Source organism: Hordeum vulgare, chromosome 7H (genome assembly GCF_904849725.1).
Source record: "Hordeum vulgare subsp. vulgare chromosome 7H, MorexV3_pseudomolecules_assembly, whole genome shotgun sequence".
Taxonomy (NCBI): domain Eukaryota; kingdom Viridiplantae; phylum Streptophyta; class Magnoliopsida; order Poales; family Poaceae; genus Hordeum; species Hordeum vulgare.
This window is the reverse complement of record NC_058524.1, coordinates 614167015-614184855: the sequence shown is the minus strand read 5'-3', so window position 1 is coordinate 614184855 and position 17841 is coordinate 614167015. Positions and strand designations below refer to the sequence as shown.

The following is a 17841-nucleotide window of genomic DNA, read 5'->3' as shown; positions in this document are numbered from 1 at the left end:
AAACAAAAAAAGGCAAAAGATCAATGGAGAGGGCCTCAGGCTTCGCCGGCAAAGAGCGCCGCCGCAAGGCCGCGCTGACCCTCTCGATCTCGACGCGCATCGGCAAGCCGAGGCGTCGGAAGAAGGTATTACCCCTCACGGGGCAAAGACAAAGCTCAAGCACTGGGCGCCGTCGCTGGTGCCACTTGACGGTGATGCGCTCACCCGAAGGTGGACGCGCATGCTGGCAAGGGGGCCAAGGGGGCACCATCGTTCGTCCGCCGCCTCTGCTCACGCCTGGGTGCGAATGCACTTCTGACTCTAAGCTGCACCAGCTCGATCTCCCCTTCCACACCGCTATGGCACCTTCATCGTCTCGAACACGCCAGGGCTGTTGTGGCTCCTTTTTTCTTCTCCCACGAGCTTGCCCGATTGAGCTTGTGCACATCAGATGCAGCCAACACACCCCACCTACTATTTAAAGGGCTAACTACAGAAGCAACATAACATTTTTAGTACATGGCTCACCATATCAATTCTGATGTAACTGAGATTATGTGACATTACCTATCGAGCACGACCATTGTTGCCTGAGTTCGCATGGGTGCCAACCTCGAACTGCAACATGTCGGCGACGCTACGATGGACTTGTCAAGCGCCTTGAAACCTGCATCATAGACCTCCTCAGCGTTGGTTCACGCATGCATCATCGTGCCGTCCGTGAAGAGCGCTAGGGAGGGTAACCAGGAGGAGGTGCCGGCGTCAAAGTTATCATGGGAGTTGCCGCATCGGTGGATTTAGAAAAGAAGGAGAGATGGATGGCATCAGGACTGGAGCTGGTCCGTACTGGATGGTAGCAGCGACGGTGCGAGAAGGATATGCGATATGAGGGAGAATGGGAAAGGCGAGAGAGAGAGACGACCCCGCTTCCTCCCGCCCCCAGTGACTTGCCCGACGAGCCATCGTCCTCTCCCTGCCATTCTCTCTCCCTTCCTCCCCTGTTTCTTTTTCTACTGCATGCCTAGACGTCGCCCGCCGCCACTGCCTCCGCTGTCATCAGGAGCTCACCGCGTCTCCATGGATGGTCACAACAAATGTGCCACCACCGTCGAGAAGTTCGTCGGCCGTCGCACCTCGCCACATCTACCCAGATCCCAACGCCAAGTGCCTCGCAGAGCCCACCGGCTCCCGTGGCCCTTCTCTTCCTATCCCTGCAGCGGCGGTGGAGGTGGGGGTGGATGCACCCGGTGTCCCGCAGCTTGGGGCTCACTGCAGCGGCGATGACGGTTGGGGTGGCGGTGGGCATGATCGTTCTCGGCAGGAGCGAGCGAGGTGACCCCCTCCTCCTTGGTGCCTCCGCTGCACTCCTTCCTCTCTCTAGCGGCGACGATATTTGGCAGGGAGAGACAAGATTGGGAGAGAGGGCTGGGGAATGGTGGTTGTGGGACGTGTATGCGCCGTCAGTTTATTCTCTCTGTTTTTTCTTTGAGCAAGATGGGTAGGAACGTGGGCTGATTTTTTTTACCATGTGCCATCGGGGTGGGGATGGGAATCGAACAAGGTAGGTTGTCGTACGAAGGGTGGTGGGTGTAGAAGGAGGTCGAACCATCACGACAAACGGCGGATCCCCCTTTAATATGGTGGTGGCTCACCATATCAATTCTGATGTAACTGAGAAACAAAAATTATAAAGTTACGGGATAAAAAGCAATCCTACAACCGTGAACCCTCTCAGTCTCACTTTCTCCTCACTGCTCACCCCTCCCCCTTTCAGCTAGCCACCCACCATTATAGGTTCATTCAATATAGCCAGGAAAACGCATTTGGCTAACTAGACTAAACTGGTTAACTAGACTAAACTGGTTGCAAGAAAACCATTATTGTGTCAACGAGCTATATTGGTGTATATTCAACTAGTTAGCCAAATGCATCATCGCCAGGAAAACCATAGCCACATGAAGAATCAACTACAATAAGATGAAAAACAAGTAGGATATAAAGAAATAAACCGAAGGACTGGAACAACTCAATTTTAGAATAGACATACTCACCAACAGCAGAATCAACATGCCGCTTTCCTAAACGGATCTCTTGACGAGACGACGCAAATCAGCAGCAGAGGAACTCTAACCTCAAACCTCTATACGAAACAACCATACAAATATTTAGTTACGCGGTGAACACGCAACAACGCAAAAGAGAGATCAAATAGACTGAACCAACCAGTAGATGTGAAGCCAATGGAACAATGAACATTAGGACGCCCCCCATGCAGTAAATCAACATCGTACTGACGACCACCACTAACAGCATGGGCAAGACCGACTGTTTTACTTGACTTATTAATTGTATTAGCATGAAAATTAGTGGATGGAAAGAAAAAGTGTATCCATTAGAGGTAAATAAGTTCTCCTCGAGTATGTTGTACAGACTATTCCCACTTGTGTTATGTTCGTCCTTAAAAATCCCATAGAAAACATGCAAAGGAAAAACTGACGCGGTATCGCAGTTTTGATGGTGGTAACGATGACAATTAGAAGAGGATGCATTGGGCATGGTGGAAAATATGTGTCCAATAAATAAAGCAGGTTAGGATATTTGTGACCACCATTGTTTCAATCCAGGTATATTGGCAAAACAAGCGTGGCGCCTTCTTGAGAACCTTGATTCCTTATGTGCCACATTTTAGGTGATTTGTTGGATTCTAAGTTAAAAAAAAGATCTCCTCTTTTATTTGGCAAAGTATCAAGGCGGGAGTCAATTCGGTGAAGCACGACTATCTTTGGAGAGTTAGTAATGGGCAAAATATTTATATTTGGGAAGATGATAGGAGAATTATCACTCCTAGAAGGGGACATCTTGTGTCTAAGGTTATTGATCTCATTAATCTAGTTATTAATAACATGATGAAGACCTGGTCCAACAGACGTTATGTCCAATTGATGCACAACATGTCCTCTTCTTCTTCCTCTTCATATTATGCCAGACTCACTGCATGGAGTTTAACAAAAAATGGGACATTCACTATTATGCCAGCTTATTTCACGGAATGGGATCATTAACATGGGAGGAAATCCAGACAAGCTAACGTGCGATGAGTCAAACTGATGTAAATACTACCTGTAGTAAGATTTGGAGATTATCTTGTCCGACAAAGGTAAAAAAGTTATATTTGATGTACGTTGCATGTCACTCTTCCCAGTCATATATATGTTACAATTGCCAATAGACATTTGATAGTTTCGCCTAAATGTCCGTCGTGTTCTAAATGACCGGAGTATACAATATTTCAGTGCCTAAAAAGGTAAGGAGGCTTGGAGCTTGTTGGGGTTGGATGAAGTGATTAAAATAGTTTGTGAACTTGAGTTTTTACTCCATTTGCTGGATAAATATATGTCTATTTTGGGTCTTAATAATGTTTCATGAATTGATGGCTATCTACCATTTGGTGCTTGTGATGGGAAAGGCGTAAGTTGGACCACGAGGAAAAACACAAGATGTGAACCATATTTTTATGGGGATTCGTGCACGACTGTTAATTATGTTGTTGTTCTTTTCCCTAAAGCTATCGTGAAGGAAGTGGGTTGGACCCCATCACCTACGGGATATGTTAAACTTAGTGTGGTTGTATCTTTTGGTCACGGTTTGCTAGGGGGTTCAACTTGGTGTTTTACTGCGTGACACTAGTAGGAAATTCATTGATGGGTAACTAAAAGATTGATTGATGTGCGAACTCCTCACTGATGAGGCTCTTGCGCCGAGATTTGGTATGTGCCTGATGCAAAAGGCGGATGGTGTAATTGTCTTATCATTATACTCCGTATTTGATAATTTGGATGTCACTTGTACCATGAAGAGTGGCGGACGTTCTGCGATGACTTTGAGTGACGGGTCTTGATGGTGATTATTATATATCTTTTGATTCACCTCACATTATACTTGAGCATTGTAATAAGAAAGCAAATAAGGTTGCTCATAAGCTCACGAGGTTGGCAAGATTTTTCACAAGTAATAATTAGTTTGAAGAGCCTCTGAGTGTAAGTGTGCATCTCTTTTCAGTTGATGATGTAACTGATGTGACAGATTAATAAAGTGGTTTGTTTTTCGAAAAGAAGATTCGAGTTTTTAAAGAGCACCCATGTCGTCGTCAGTTTCCCGCCTCTCGCCGCCTCCTTCCCTCACACCGCGCCCATTTGAAAATACACGCACTTTCCTCCCGCCGAGTACCACCGTCGCCTCGCCTCCCCTCCCCCTCCCCGGGCGGCCATCCAATGCCATCACGTCAAGGCTATTGGCAAGGCAGGCCGCCAGCCCTCACCGACGCCAGAGGGGCCGTCCTCGCCCGATTGGCCGTCTCTCCCTGCCCAATACCCCCCCCCCCCAATTCTTGCTCCCGACGACGCCCACCTCGTCGAACATCCTCAATGATGGCGGCGGCGACATTGGCAACTAAACTTTGTATCGTATCTAAATCTCTAAGGGGCATTTTCCATAAGGCCTCGTTTGGTTAAGGGGGATCGGAGAGGTTTTGAGAGGGAGAGATTTCAGGGAATTGGGTGAATCCCTTTGTTTCACCCAATCCTCTCAAATCCCTGTGGTTTTGCTTCCACTAGTCTCCCGAGGAGGATTTTGAAACACATGGATAAGAAGGGATTGAAGGAAAACGGAGGGGATTGGGCTAAACAAACCCTTCCTACCAAATGGTCGCGCGAGGATCTGTGGGGTTTCTGAGCCCCCCAAATTTTCTTTTTAAATCCTCTCCAATCTTCCTTAACCAAACGAGGCCTAAGGGGCTGGCACGTGCGGGCACCGAATGCACGGCCAAAGCCCCAAAGCGGGTCACGAATCGGCCGGTTTGAGGACGGGAATCGGAATGTCTCCTCTCCCCCACGTTGGCGAAATGCGGAATGGAACGGGCGCCACCTTTCCCTCCCACTGTGACTGTGGTCGGGTCAGTTCAGTTTGGGGTCTTGTCTTGGCTTCGGGGAGTGAGCGAGTGCCGAGTGAGATCATCCGCCTCCCCTCCCCTCCCCTCTCCTCGCGGAAAGTCCTCCTCCCACTGGCTTCCTCACCCCCACCCCCAACTCCTCCTCCCACACGCCTCCGCTAACCCTAGCCGTCGCCCCGGCGTGGAAAGGAACGGGGGAGGTCAGCGCGGCGCAGATCCCGCGCCCCAGGACCCGCCGCGCCGCGGCGCAGGGAGGACGACGGTACGTGCGCCCCCCTCCCCACTCGATCCCGTCCCTCCCTGCCCCCCGGCCAAACGCGCGGCGGGCCGATTCGCGCGGGTCCGTCTCTGCCTTCGCTCGCCCGGTGGCCGCGGGGCTGCGTTCGGTTCTGGCGGTCGATGCCTGGGCGGTTCCAGGTCGGCCGTGCCCTGTTGGGTTGGGTAGGCTCGCAGTGGACGCCGGGAGCGGATTGGTTAGGGGTCTCGGCGCCGCCAGGTCAAGGAATCCGGGTAGGCTCTTAGAGCTCGCGATGCGCTTCTATCTATTCTATTCTTCATCCACCTCTTCCTCTGCACGTGCTCCAGCTACTGGGGCAGAGCTTGCACACGAGTGTCTTGTTGCTCAAATTGGGAAAGGCCGGCTAGTGGTCCATAAACCAAGTTCCGCGCCGGCGTCGCGATACGATGCTTCCTCATCCCTTTTGGAATGTCCGTTGGCGATTAGCCTGAAAACAAACAGCAAGGTGTTTGGCGATGTACTACTAGTCCCACGGGTGACCGTTGAGACTAGATAGGTTGCGTTATTACTTGCTCGGGCTAAACGACAGGCGCGTGGTGGTGCGTAGCTAGCAACTTAAGCGCCGAACGTTCTGTGTGCGCCGTTACGGTTGGCATGGCCACCTTTTTAGTGGCGGTTCAGTGTATTGATGGATCCACGAGGATGATTTCATCGTGGTGGCGTAAGGTGTCGGTCGTAGATGGAAGCCCCCCATGTCGTCGTGTGTCATATGATGGTGCCTCCAATCCAAAGAGAGCCACCACTTTCCGATGATTTCGCCCTTCAAATGATTTCCCCTTCTCTTAATGTACCACCAATAGGAAGGTATAAATATCGGCATTAATCAAAGATTTTTTTTTTCTGCACAAGTAATTCTTATGAATATTGAAGTGGAGCCTTGGCGCAGCGGTAAAGCTGTTGCCTTGTGACCATGAGGTCACGGGTTCGAGTCCTGGAAACAGCCTCTTGTAGAAATGTAGGGAAAGGCTGCGTAGCCATACAATAGACCCAAAGTGGTTGGATCCTCTTCCCCGGACCCTGCGCAAGCGGGAGCTACGTGCACCGGGCTGCCCTTTTATTGGAAGGGTCATGTGCAGATTCTCTTTATGTACATAATGGATTGGTGGGTGTAGATCCTTAGCTAGTTAGAGACTTGAAAACATGTCGCTGATTAGTATTTTTTGCAGAAAACAAATGTGACATGGCTATTGACGACTGCAGATCTTACTTCACTAGTGATGGAGATATATACAAGGAGAATTACTTGGCCATATTGGCTAACTCATCCTAGATGGGCTGTAGTTGCCAACTCATCCTATATACATCTACCACTGTTAACAGTATTAAGGCGAAACTGAAAAGAATACGAGATTGATTGGATGAAGCTATTTTTTCGGGGCCCCTTAGTGTTAAGTTCAAACTTGACTAAGTACCAAAACACTCCAGAAAAATACACCCTATCAAACATGCCGTAGGCCTATTTTGATGATCTCTATAGGACTTCCATAGCCACAGAAAGGGCTGAATTGAGTTATAATAGGTCACATAAAGCTGAAATGAGCATGCACTAGCAAGGGAAAACTGCTAAAGCCTAAAGCATGTAGTAACTTGAACTGCTCCTCAGTTAATTGGATAAAAGTATGCTTAAAGATATGGTTTCGTAACATTATATCTGTCCTTTAGGCATGCTTATTTGTTTTTGCAAAATTGTTGCAGGATGACATCAGCATTTCCTCATGTGGCCACAGAAACATTTATACTGTTGTTTTGCTGTGCAATTGCCAATTGGACAGTTCTTTGTGAATTGAAGTAACATCATTATGTATTCCGGCGGGAGCTCGCATTCTAGAACTAGAAGTGGCCTTGTCAGGGGAAACAGTATCAGGGATCCCAGCAACAGTTCATCTTCTAGAACAAGAAATCGGATTGCCAGGGGAAACAGCATCATGGATCCCAACGAGCTATCATGTTCTAAAACTCGAAGTGGGCTTGTTAGGGTAAACAATATTGTGGATTCCAGTGAGGGTTCATCCTCTAAAGCACTTGTTATGGTAAACAACACTGTGGATTGCAACAATGGTCCTTCTTCTAGAACACGAAGTGGGCTTGCTAGGGCAAACAATATCACGGATTCCAGCAAGGGTTCGCACTCTATGACACAAAGTGGGCTTGTTGGAGCAAACATTGCTATGGATTCAAATGATAGTTCATGTTCTAAAGCGCAAAGTGAACTTGTTAGAGGAAACATCGATGTGGATTCCAATGATGGTTCATGTTCTAAAACGCGAAGTGGGCTTGTTAGGGGAAACCTTGTTATGGATTGCAATGAAGATTCATCTTATAAAACACGAAGTGGGCTTGTTAGAGGAAACACTGTTATGGATACCCCCAAGGATTCACGTTCTAGAACACGAAGTGGGCGTGCTAGAAGAAGCCCCACTGACAAGGCATGCAAATCTCTAAATTCATCCCTTTTTTTTTTGGGTGCAATGTAACAGTATATAAAAAAATCATCACTTCTCTTTTCCTTGCTAGGTAGAAAGCAAGGATGAACCGGTCATTAAGGGGCCGCTTGACGAATGTGAAGCAGACGGTCCAGGAAAAAATAGATCAAATCGCAAGAGTGATCTGGTATGGTGTAATCATCTTTACTTTTGGTGCTTTGCATCTGAAACACTGTATCTAACTATAATTATATAATTATTCCACTAGGTGCAACTCAAGGATAGCTCAGACATCAAGGGGCCAGACAGAAGTTGGAAAGAAGACATACCAGTAAAGGATCGATTGAATTACAAGAGTGACCAGGTATTCCACAATGTATTTTTTCTCCTGCCTGCTCTATATAAATATAATATATACATTATGTCTAACTCATTCCATTACTAGGTTCAAAACAAGGTTGAACCAGTCATGAAGGGGCCTGATGGATGGTGGAAAGAAGAAAGCTCCAGCAAGAATGGATCAAAACACATGACTGATCTGGTATGCTGCTGTACTATTTCCCTCTCTCTCTCCACTCTGTCTAAAATTGTACAGCTAAGATAAGATAATTGTTTCACTACTAGGTCCAAATCAAGGTTGAGCTACTCAGAAAGGGGCAGTTGCCTGATGGATGGCGGAGAGAAGACAGGCTAAGAAAGGACGGAACTAAGAGTGATACAGTATGCTGCAATGATCCTTTTCAGCTTGCTCTTTATCTCTTTGAGCCTTGTCTATCTAAAACATATAGGAATATTTAAGCTATTTTAGCCAACCTAGTTTCATTTTTAATTGAAATAATGTATCACCAGCATCCATATAAAAATATCATGTTGAACATTGTACTACTAGCCAACTATAATACTGGCTGTGTTTTATTTTAATCGAAAAAAGTTCATTCTCAACTCACTCTGCTTATTTCATCCTTCAGCACTGACTCTTTCAGTCTTTCTTGCCTCCTAGCATCCTTTTACTCTGCATCTACTACATGATAGTTATTGTTACTGTAAAATATCCTTGAAACCAGTAACTGATGACACTTTTAGTCCCATCATTCTCAAGGACCAAGAAGTTAAGGGTTCTGATTAGGTTATTAGTATCTAACCGTGTTGATAGCAATTAGCTTTGGCTGCTTACTGAGCTGTCCATTTAGTGTTCTGAAGATGTACTCGAGTTTTCTTTGTTATAGAATGTCTCCCAAAAATCTATTTTTCCTTGACATTGTTTTGTGTATTTTTCGTTGAACCCCTTGTTTTACCTCTAATTCTTTTGATCTCTGCAGTACTACACTGACCCAGTGAGTGGTTATGAATTTCGCTCTCTGAAGGACGTGCAACGTTATATTGAATCAGGAGACATAAGTAAATGCAATATTAGGCCAAAGAAGAGAACTGCCCAGAATGCTTGTATTACACAGAATCAAGATTATGTGAGTTCCTCCTATTGTTTTCACTTTCTGCAATTTGCAGGTTTGTTCCATTAGGTCATAGAAAGAATAGAAGTGCTACGTAGGTATCGTAGTTACCTTTCCTTCAACCAAGCTACAGCTAACCCTTCTACTCTTAATTGATATTGGCAAGTTTGTTTTTCATCATGTGGCAATTCTAGGTGGTGCAGTGTGCACAACCAGCCACATGTAAATTGTTCTTGTCCTGGTTGTTCCCTTGTAGAAAGTAGAAATGGTACTGCTGTTGTGACGTTTGTGCAGAGAGCTGGGAGTTCAGATGCACCCTGTGGCGTAGGTCACAGACGATCATAAAGCTCTGTTAAAATCAGACATTGCGTTAAAATCAGATAAGGGAACATACAAGTGGTTTAGAACTTTAGATGGCTGATATCATAAATCAGTTGGTCTCTAAAATTTAGTTTCATTAGATAGATTGCGCATTAAACTTCAGGGGATAGGTTAAAGAAAAATCTCTTACATATGTAGCTTCCTTTTTCTTTTTTTGATGATTACAACTTATTAGATTATTTTGTCAAAATCAGACAGGAACCTCATCAGAATACGCAAGACCAGGTACTGCTGATAAGGCTATTCAATGTGAATTACTAACTGAAGAAGGGATCAGGCTACCGTGGGAGGAAATGCTCAAGACAATTACTCAAAATAATATGTTACCAGAGCCTGAAGTCATGAAACTGATGCAAAAATATGCGGACAAAGTTGATCCCTCGGAACACAAGAGCGTGCAACCAGTCTCTCGACAGCGTGCTTCAAGGGCAAAGAGATCTGTTCAAAGAAAAGAACCAAATGCAGAGGTGAAAACCAGGAAGCGTAAAACCATGTCTAAAGAAAAGGTTGCCACACCTCCCACTCCCAGAGTGTCACCCCGCTTAGTTGCATGGAAGGTTAATCCTGAAGTTAACACCGAGCCTCAAGATGAGCCGACCATTGTAAATCTTGCCAATCAGGTAAAGCCTGTTCAAGAAAAAACTGCGGATGTACGGAAAGTTAATCCTGAAGGAAACACCGAGCCTGAAGATGGACCTACCAGGGGAAATCTTGTCAATCAGGTACAGCTTATTCAACAAAAAACTGCGGATGTGAGCCAGGCAGACAATGTCATTCAAATACAAACCAAGCATGAGAACACTGCCAATCAGTTACACTCGAGGCAAGCAGATGCTGCTGTTCCAGTGCATGTCAGTTACGAGGGCACTGTCAATCGGCTACAGCTGTGCCAAGCAGACCCTGTCACCCAAATCCAAGCTGATAATGTGGTTCCATTGCAGACCAATCATGTGGGCACTGTCAGTCAGTTATGGTCGAGCCAGGCAGCCACTGCCAATCGAATACAGACCAATCAGGAGAGTACTGCCAGTCGGTTACAGTCGAACCAAGCAGAGAATGCCAATCACATACATGGTATGCAGAATTACACTGCCAACTACTCACAGCTGAGGAAAGCAGACACTATGCATCAGAAACAGACTAATCAGAAAAATACTGCCAGTCAGTCACTTTCGAGCCAAGAAAAGTCACCCTTTCAAAAGCAGACTGGACAGAAACCCTTCCAAAAGCAGACTGGACAGAAATACGTTGCCAGTTACTCACAGTTACCACAAAGCCATGGAAGCATTGTGAATCACACACAAACTAATCAGCAACACTCTGCCAATCAGAATCAGTTACAGTCAAGCCGGGCAGACACAGCCAATGATTTACAAACTACAAAGGAATTCTTTGTGAATCACTCACTGCTGAGGCAAGCAGGCGCTGTGAACCACATGCAGAGTAACCAGGAGAACACCGCCATTCGATTACAATTAGGTCAAGCCAACACTGTGAAGCAAATGCAAACCATGCAGGGAAATAACACTGATCAGTCACAGCTGGTCCAAGGTTTACCTGTTAATCAAACACAAACTATTCAGGAATACTTTGCTAAGCACCCAGTAAATACTGTGAATCAAATGCAGATTAGCCAGGAAAACACCGCCAATCAACTACGATTCAGTCAAGCTAACTCTGTCAGTAAGGCACAAACTATGCAGGAAAATACCACCAGTCGGTCACAGCTGATCCAGGGTTTAACTGTCAACCAAATACAGGCTATTCGGGAAAACAATACCAGATACTTGCAGCTACGTTATGCTGAAAATCCTATCCAACAGTCTGGTTTCTCTCCGGCTCCTGAGTGGGGACATGGAGCACCTGCCACAGGCTTCTGGAATAATAATGTTGAACATCAGAAGTCGCCATCTCCGATGCAAATAGACACAGCACCTTTTGCAACCTCCTCGGCAAATGTTGAACCCCAGTATGCGCCTACCCCAGAACCTGCTTTGCCACCGCAGGCTGCAGTGCCTGGAGATGCTGCTGATCCATCTGGGTTTGCCCTGCCATTATTTGGAAATTCATGGTCAGATCCATGCATCGAGTTCGCATTCAAGACCCTCACAGGCGACATCCCTGTTCTGAATCCAACTGTCGCGGACTACTTTCCTCTTCAGCAAGACCTGAATAAAGTCGCACCACCAGATTACTCCGATCCCTCTGTCGACGATACTAGAAACCATACACATGTCAATCAAAGCAGCCACCACTCAGCCCCAAGGCCATCAAATGAGTTCTACAATGGTGGCTGGTTCCCTCCTCAGTGACGCCCCGGAAGGCTGAATGGACGAACCGCTTGTGCTCGCAAAAAGGCTGATGTTCCGCTCGTACTTGCAAAAAGGCTGATGTTCCGCTCGTACTTGCAAAAAGGCTGATGTTCCGCTCGTACTTGCAAAAAGGCTGATGTTCAGAGAGGAATGCCCAAGCGATCGAGCTCGAAGCAGTAGTCTTGCTTGCGCTCTTGCGTTTTTGTGATCCTTCTGCGATATATTTTGCAAAGGCCTGTAGCTTTCTCTAACTTTGTTAGACAGTGTGTACATCCCACCGGATGCCTCTTGCCATAGGATCAGGATGGCTTCGTAGACGCCTCTTGCCATAGGATCAGGATGGCTTCGTAGACGTGAATGCCGTTGTAGATGATCTAGCTGTGTTTTTTGTTTTCTGTTTTATTTTTCTTCCTTTCTGTGTAGTTCGCCCGGTAAATCTCATTTGATGTATCATCAGGGCGGACTCGCTAACACACCGTTGCAAGCACCATAGTTTAACTATCTTTGCAAGTGTTTCCGATATGTGGATAATAAATGTCTCTTGGATACAATTTGTGGTCATGTTTAGGAAGCAATATCATCGCCAGCATCTAATATTCCTTCACAAAAATGCATTTTCATATAATGGATAGATGCCTGTCTTGGGCAGTTGACCCTTTTGCTCATTGTTGCAGTGTCTGGAACACTTCGGCTAACTTCTGAAGTCCACCGTAGAATCGGTGTTTTCGAAGTTGTGCTTGGTGTTCTACTCTAGTACGCGATGGTTCTTCATGATGCTAGACTCCCAGTTCCCATTCACAGTGCACCTCCTGTTCAAAGCTCACCAAGTAAATTCTCAGCAAAAATTAACCGAAATGATTGAAGATATGCAGCCATACAAACTACAGAAAAATGGCACTATCAGTCAGTTAAAATCATCAGCAACGACGCATGTGCTTGTCCTCACATATTGTATCAAAAAGCTGACACCATGAGCACACATAACATGTTTAATTGTCATATAAAAGGTCCACGATAACAAAAAAAAAAACAAAAAAAAAAAAAACGGACTACTAGCTAACACCAGAAGACAAAAAACACAAAATGAGAAAGACATGGACGCCTCTTGAGCACACTGAATCCAGCCATATATAGCATGAACGACGGCTCAACGTACAAAGGGATCCAAATCACGAACGTGCCGGACATTGCAAATATCCCCAAGACATCTCCACCTGGAGCAACCTCCGCTGTCTCGCGATGAACCTCCTCGTCGATGGTTTTCACCTGGAACGTCATTGACTCCAGCACCCTCGCGTTCAGTACGGAGAATGCGGCCAAGTTAGCTTCAGACAGAACACCCCGGTAGGGTTCCAATACTATTGAATATCGAGGCATGTGCTATCAAGATCCCGATGCTTACGACGCCAGCAATTGTTCGGGCCCTTTTTCCCTTGACTTTGGCCGGAAAAGAGCATCACACGGAGAAACAGTTACCAACTTCAAAAGTTGGAACAATCCAAGTATATCAAAGGCAAAGGTGAAGAGTATGAATTGTCCATGAAGAATGCTCACCTTATTCTGCATGTACAACTTCTCCAGGCAGGGAAAGAGTCTCATCAGATCAATAACCATATCCAGACTGAAAAAGCGCACAGTGAAAGTTATGGCAGTTTTAGTGTGAGGGCAGTTTTTCTGTGTTAAGCGGAAGTATCGCTGGGAGCAAAGCGGTAGTACTGCTCGGGCGGTACGTATGGTTTCCGTTGTACTTAGCGGATGATTGCGTATTGTCCCAGGACGGACTTAACCGTATCTCTTGTGACTTGGCCTGCCGCCCTCCACTTTCGCCCACACCTCCGCTTATTTGAGCTCTCTGGTGTCCTCGGGTGCCCTTGCCCATTTTCAACGGAAGTACCGCTGGGAGCGGAGCGGTAGTACCGCTTGGGCGGTATTGCCGCCCACTACTTCCAGCCCCACCTCCGCTTATTTGAGCACTCTGGTATTGGTTCTGCATCCCCAGCGGTAGTACCACTGGGTCGGCCGATAGTATCACTCAGGTGGCACTACCGCCTCGAGATTTCTGTCGTTTGCATTCTTTTTTAAACTTCCGTGCCAGCAGAAGTGTCGCTCGCCTGAGCGGTACTACCGCTATTCATGGACCGAGTGCATAACGGTTAGATATGGAGGGACCTATTTAATGGGGTCTTCTTCCCTAATGGTTCCTAACTCTTGAGCTTGTGTTCTTCCCCCAATGTTGACTTTCTTCGAGCTTGCTAACTCTCAATCCCTCCAATGATTCTTGCTAGTTCTTGAGAGAAAAGAGAGACGAGATCTAGATCCACATTTCCACCAATTACTTTCTCCTTCATGTAAGGGGAAGCCCTTGGATCTAGATCTTGGAGTTCTTTGTGAGCTCCTTGTTCTTCCTCTCATATTCCTCCATAGCTTTTATTGTTGTGGAGGGATTTGAGTGTGAGGGACTTGACCACTTCATGTATTATTGCCATTGCATTAGTTGCATCGGTTTGAGTTCTTCATCGTGATACATGAAAGTGAAGTTTGAGAAGTTTATTACTCTTGGGTGCTTGGTACCCTAGAACTTGTTCTTCTTGGGTGATTTGGCGTCCTAGAATCTTGGTGGTGCTTCAGAGCTCAATCATTATGGTGTAAAGCTCCGGACAAGCATCGGGGGTCTCCAATTAGGTTGTGGAGATTGCCCCGAACATTTGAGGTCATCTCCGAGCCACAACCCATTGTGGTGAATCTTCTGGTGTTGTTGGGAGCCTTCAATTAAGTTGTGAAGATTGTCCCAACCTTGTTTGTACGGGTTCGGTGACCACCCTCAAGGGTGTTGGAATTATGCCCTAGAGGGAATGATAAATAAGTTAGTATTATAATTCTTGTATCAAGACAATCGTTTATTATCCATGCTATAATTGTATTGAATTAAGTCTTAGATACATGTGTGGATACATAGACAAAACACTGTCCCTAGCAAGCCTCTAGTTGGCTAGCTAGTTGATCAAGGATAGTCAAGGTCTTCTGACTATGTACAAGGTGTTGTTGCTTGATAACTGGATCACATCATTGAGTGAATCATGTGATGGACTAGACCCAAACTAATGAACGTAGCATGTTGATCGTGTCATTTTGTTGCTATTGTTTTCTGCGTGTCAAGTATTTATTCTTATGACCATGAGATCATATAACTCACTGGCACCGGAGGAATGCCTTGTGTGTATCAAACGTCACAACGTAACTGGGTGACTATAAAGATGCTCTACAGGTATCTCTGAAGGTGTTCGTTGAGTTAGTATGGATCAAGACTGAAATTTGTCACTCCGTGTGACGAAGAGGTATCTTGGGGCCCACTCGGTAATACAACATCACACACAAGCCTTGCAAGCAATGTGACTTAGTGTAAGTCACGGGATCTTGTATTACGTAACGAGTAAAGAGACTTGCCGGTAAACGAGATTGAAATAGGTATGCGGATACTGACGATTGAATCTCGGTCAAGTAACATACCGAAGGACAAAGGAAATGATATACGGGATTATATGAATCCTTGGCACTGAGGTTCAATCGATAAGATCTTCATAAAATATGTAGGATCCAATATGGGTATCCAGGTCCCGCTGTTGGATATTGACCGAGGAATCACTCGGGTCATGTCTACATAGTTCTCGAACTCGCAGGGTCTGCACACTTAAGGTTCGGCGATGTTTTATGCGTATTTGAGTTATATGGTTGGTTACCGAATGTTGTTCGGAGTCCCGGATGAGATCACAGACGTCACGAGGGTTTACGGAATGGTCCGGAAACGAAGATTCATATATATGATGACCTCATTTGATTACCGGAAGGTTTTAGGACATTACCGGGAATGTACTGGGAGTGACGAATGGGTTCCGGATGTTCACCGGGGGGGGGGGGGGGCAGCCCACCCGAGGGAAGCCCATAGGCCTTAGGGGTGCCGCACCAGCCCTTAGTGGGCTGGTGGGACGGCCCAAGAGGCCCTATGCGCAGGAGAAGAAAAAATCAAAGGAAAAAGAAAAAGAAAAAAGGGGGAAGTGGGAAGGAAGGAAAGGACTCCACCTTCCAATCCTAGTTGGACTAGGATTGGAGGATGACTCCTCCTCCCCCCCTTCGGCCGACCCCTTGGGGCTCTCTTGAGCCTCAAGGCAGGTCCCTCCCCCTCCCTCCTATATACACTGAGGTATTAGGGATGATTTGAGACAACTTTGCCACGGCAGCCCAACCACATACCTCCACGGTTTTTCCTCTAGATCGTATTTCTGCGGAGCCCTGCTGAGATAGATCACCACCAACCTCCGGAGCACCGTCACGATCCTGAAGAACTCATCTACCTCCCCGTCTCTCTTCCTGGATCAAGAAGGCCGAGATCATCATCGAGCTGTACGTGTGTTGAACGCGGAGGTGCTGTCCGTTCGGCACTAGATCGGAGCGGATCGCGGGACGGTTCGTGAGACGGTTCGCGGGGCGGATCGAGGGACGTGAGGACGTTCCACTATATCAACCGCGTTTCTTAACGCTTCCTGTTGTGCGACCTACAAGGGTACGTAGATCCAAATCCCCTCTTGTAGATGGACATCACCATGATAGGTCTTCGTGCGCGTAGGAATTTTTTTGTTTCTCATGCGACGTTCCCCAAGAGTGGCATCATGAGCTAGGTTCATGCATAGATGTCATCTCGAGTAGAACACAAAAGTTTTTGTGGACGGTGATGTGCGATTTGCTGCCCTCCTTAGTCTTTTCTTGATTCCGCGGTATTGTTGGATCAAAGTGGCTCGGACCGACATTACTCGTACGCTTACGAGAGACTGGTTTCATCGCTACGAGCAACCCCGTTGCTCAAAGATGATTGGCAAGTGTCGGTTTCTCCAACTTTAGTTGAATCGGATTTGACCGAGGAGGTCCTTGTAGAGAGGTTAAATAGCAATTCATACATCCCCGTTGTGGTGTTTGCGTAAGTAAGATGCGATCCTACTAGATACCCATGGTCACCACGTAAAACATGCAACAACAATTAGAGGACGTCTAACTTGTTTTTGCAGGGTATGCTTGTGATGTGATATGGCCGACGATGTGATGTCATATATTGGATATATGAGATGATCATATTGTAATAGTTAATATCGACTTGCACGTCGATGGTACGGCAACTGGCAGGATCCATAGGGTTGTCTTTAAACTAATGTTTGTGCTTGCAGATGCGTTTACTATATTGCTAGGACATAGCTTTAGTAGTAATAGCATGAGTAGCACGACAACCCCGATGGCGACACGTTGATGGAGATCATGGTGTGGCGCCGGTGACAAGAAGATCGTGCCGGTGCTTTGGTGATGGAGATCAAGAAGCACGTGATGATGGCCATATCATGTCACTTATGAATTGCATGTGATGTTAATCCTTTTATGCACCTTATTTTGCTTAGAACGACAGTAGCATTATGAGGTGATCTCTCATTAAAATTTCAAGACGAAATTGTGTTCTCCCCGACTGTGCCCCATTGCTACAGTTCGTCGTTTCGAGACACCACGTGATGATCGGGTGTGAAAGACTCAACGTTCACATACAACGGGTGCAAAACAGTTGCACACGCGGAACACTCGGGTTAAGCTTGACGAGCCTAGCATGTGCAGACATGGCCTTGGAACACATGAGACCGAAAGGTCGATCATGAATCATATAGTTGATATGATTAGCATAGGGATGCTTACCACTGAAACTATCCTCAACTCACGTGATGATCGGAATTGAGCTAGTGGAATTGGATCATGAACCACTCAAATGACTAGAGAGATGTACTTTTTGAGTGGGAGTTTAGCAAGTAATTTGATTAGTTAAACTATAATTATCTTGAACATAGTCTAAGTCCACTTTGAAAATATTTGTGTTGTAGATCAATGGCTCACGCGACAGTCACCCTGAATTTTATTACGTTCCTAGAGAAAGCTAAGTTGAAAGATGATGGAAGCAACTTTGTAGACTAGGCTCGTAATCTTAAGTTGCTCCTGCAAGCTGGGAAGAAGGATTATGTCCTTA

The 17841-nt window shown here is 46.2% G+C and overlaps 1 protein-coding gene across 1 annotated transcript; it reads left to right on the top strand.

Annotated features, from left to right (window-relative positions):
• Nucleotides 1-5026: 5026 nt before the first annotated feature.
• Nucleotides 5027-12340, top strand: LOC123413279. Its single transcript, XM_045106220.1, has 8 exons — nucleotides 5027-5189; nucleotides 6921-7651; nucleotides 7740-7835; nucleotides 7917-8012; nucleotides 8094-8189; nucleotides 8273-8368; nucleotides 8968-9114; nucleotides 9675-12340. The coding sequence occupies exons 2-8, from the start codon at nucleotides 7025-7027 to the stop codon at nucleotides 11790-11792; spliced, it is 3276 nt and encodes a 1091-aa protein (XP_044962155.1). The 5' UTR covers nucleotides 5027-5189; nucleotides 6921-7024; the 3' UTR covers nucleotides 11793-12340.
• The last annotated feature ends 5501 nt before the right edge of the window (nucleotides 12341-17841 follow it).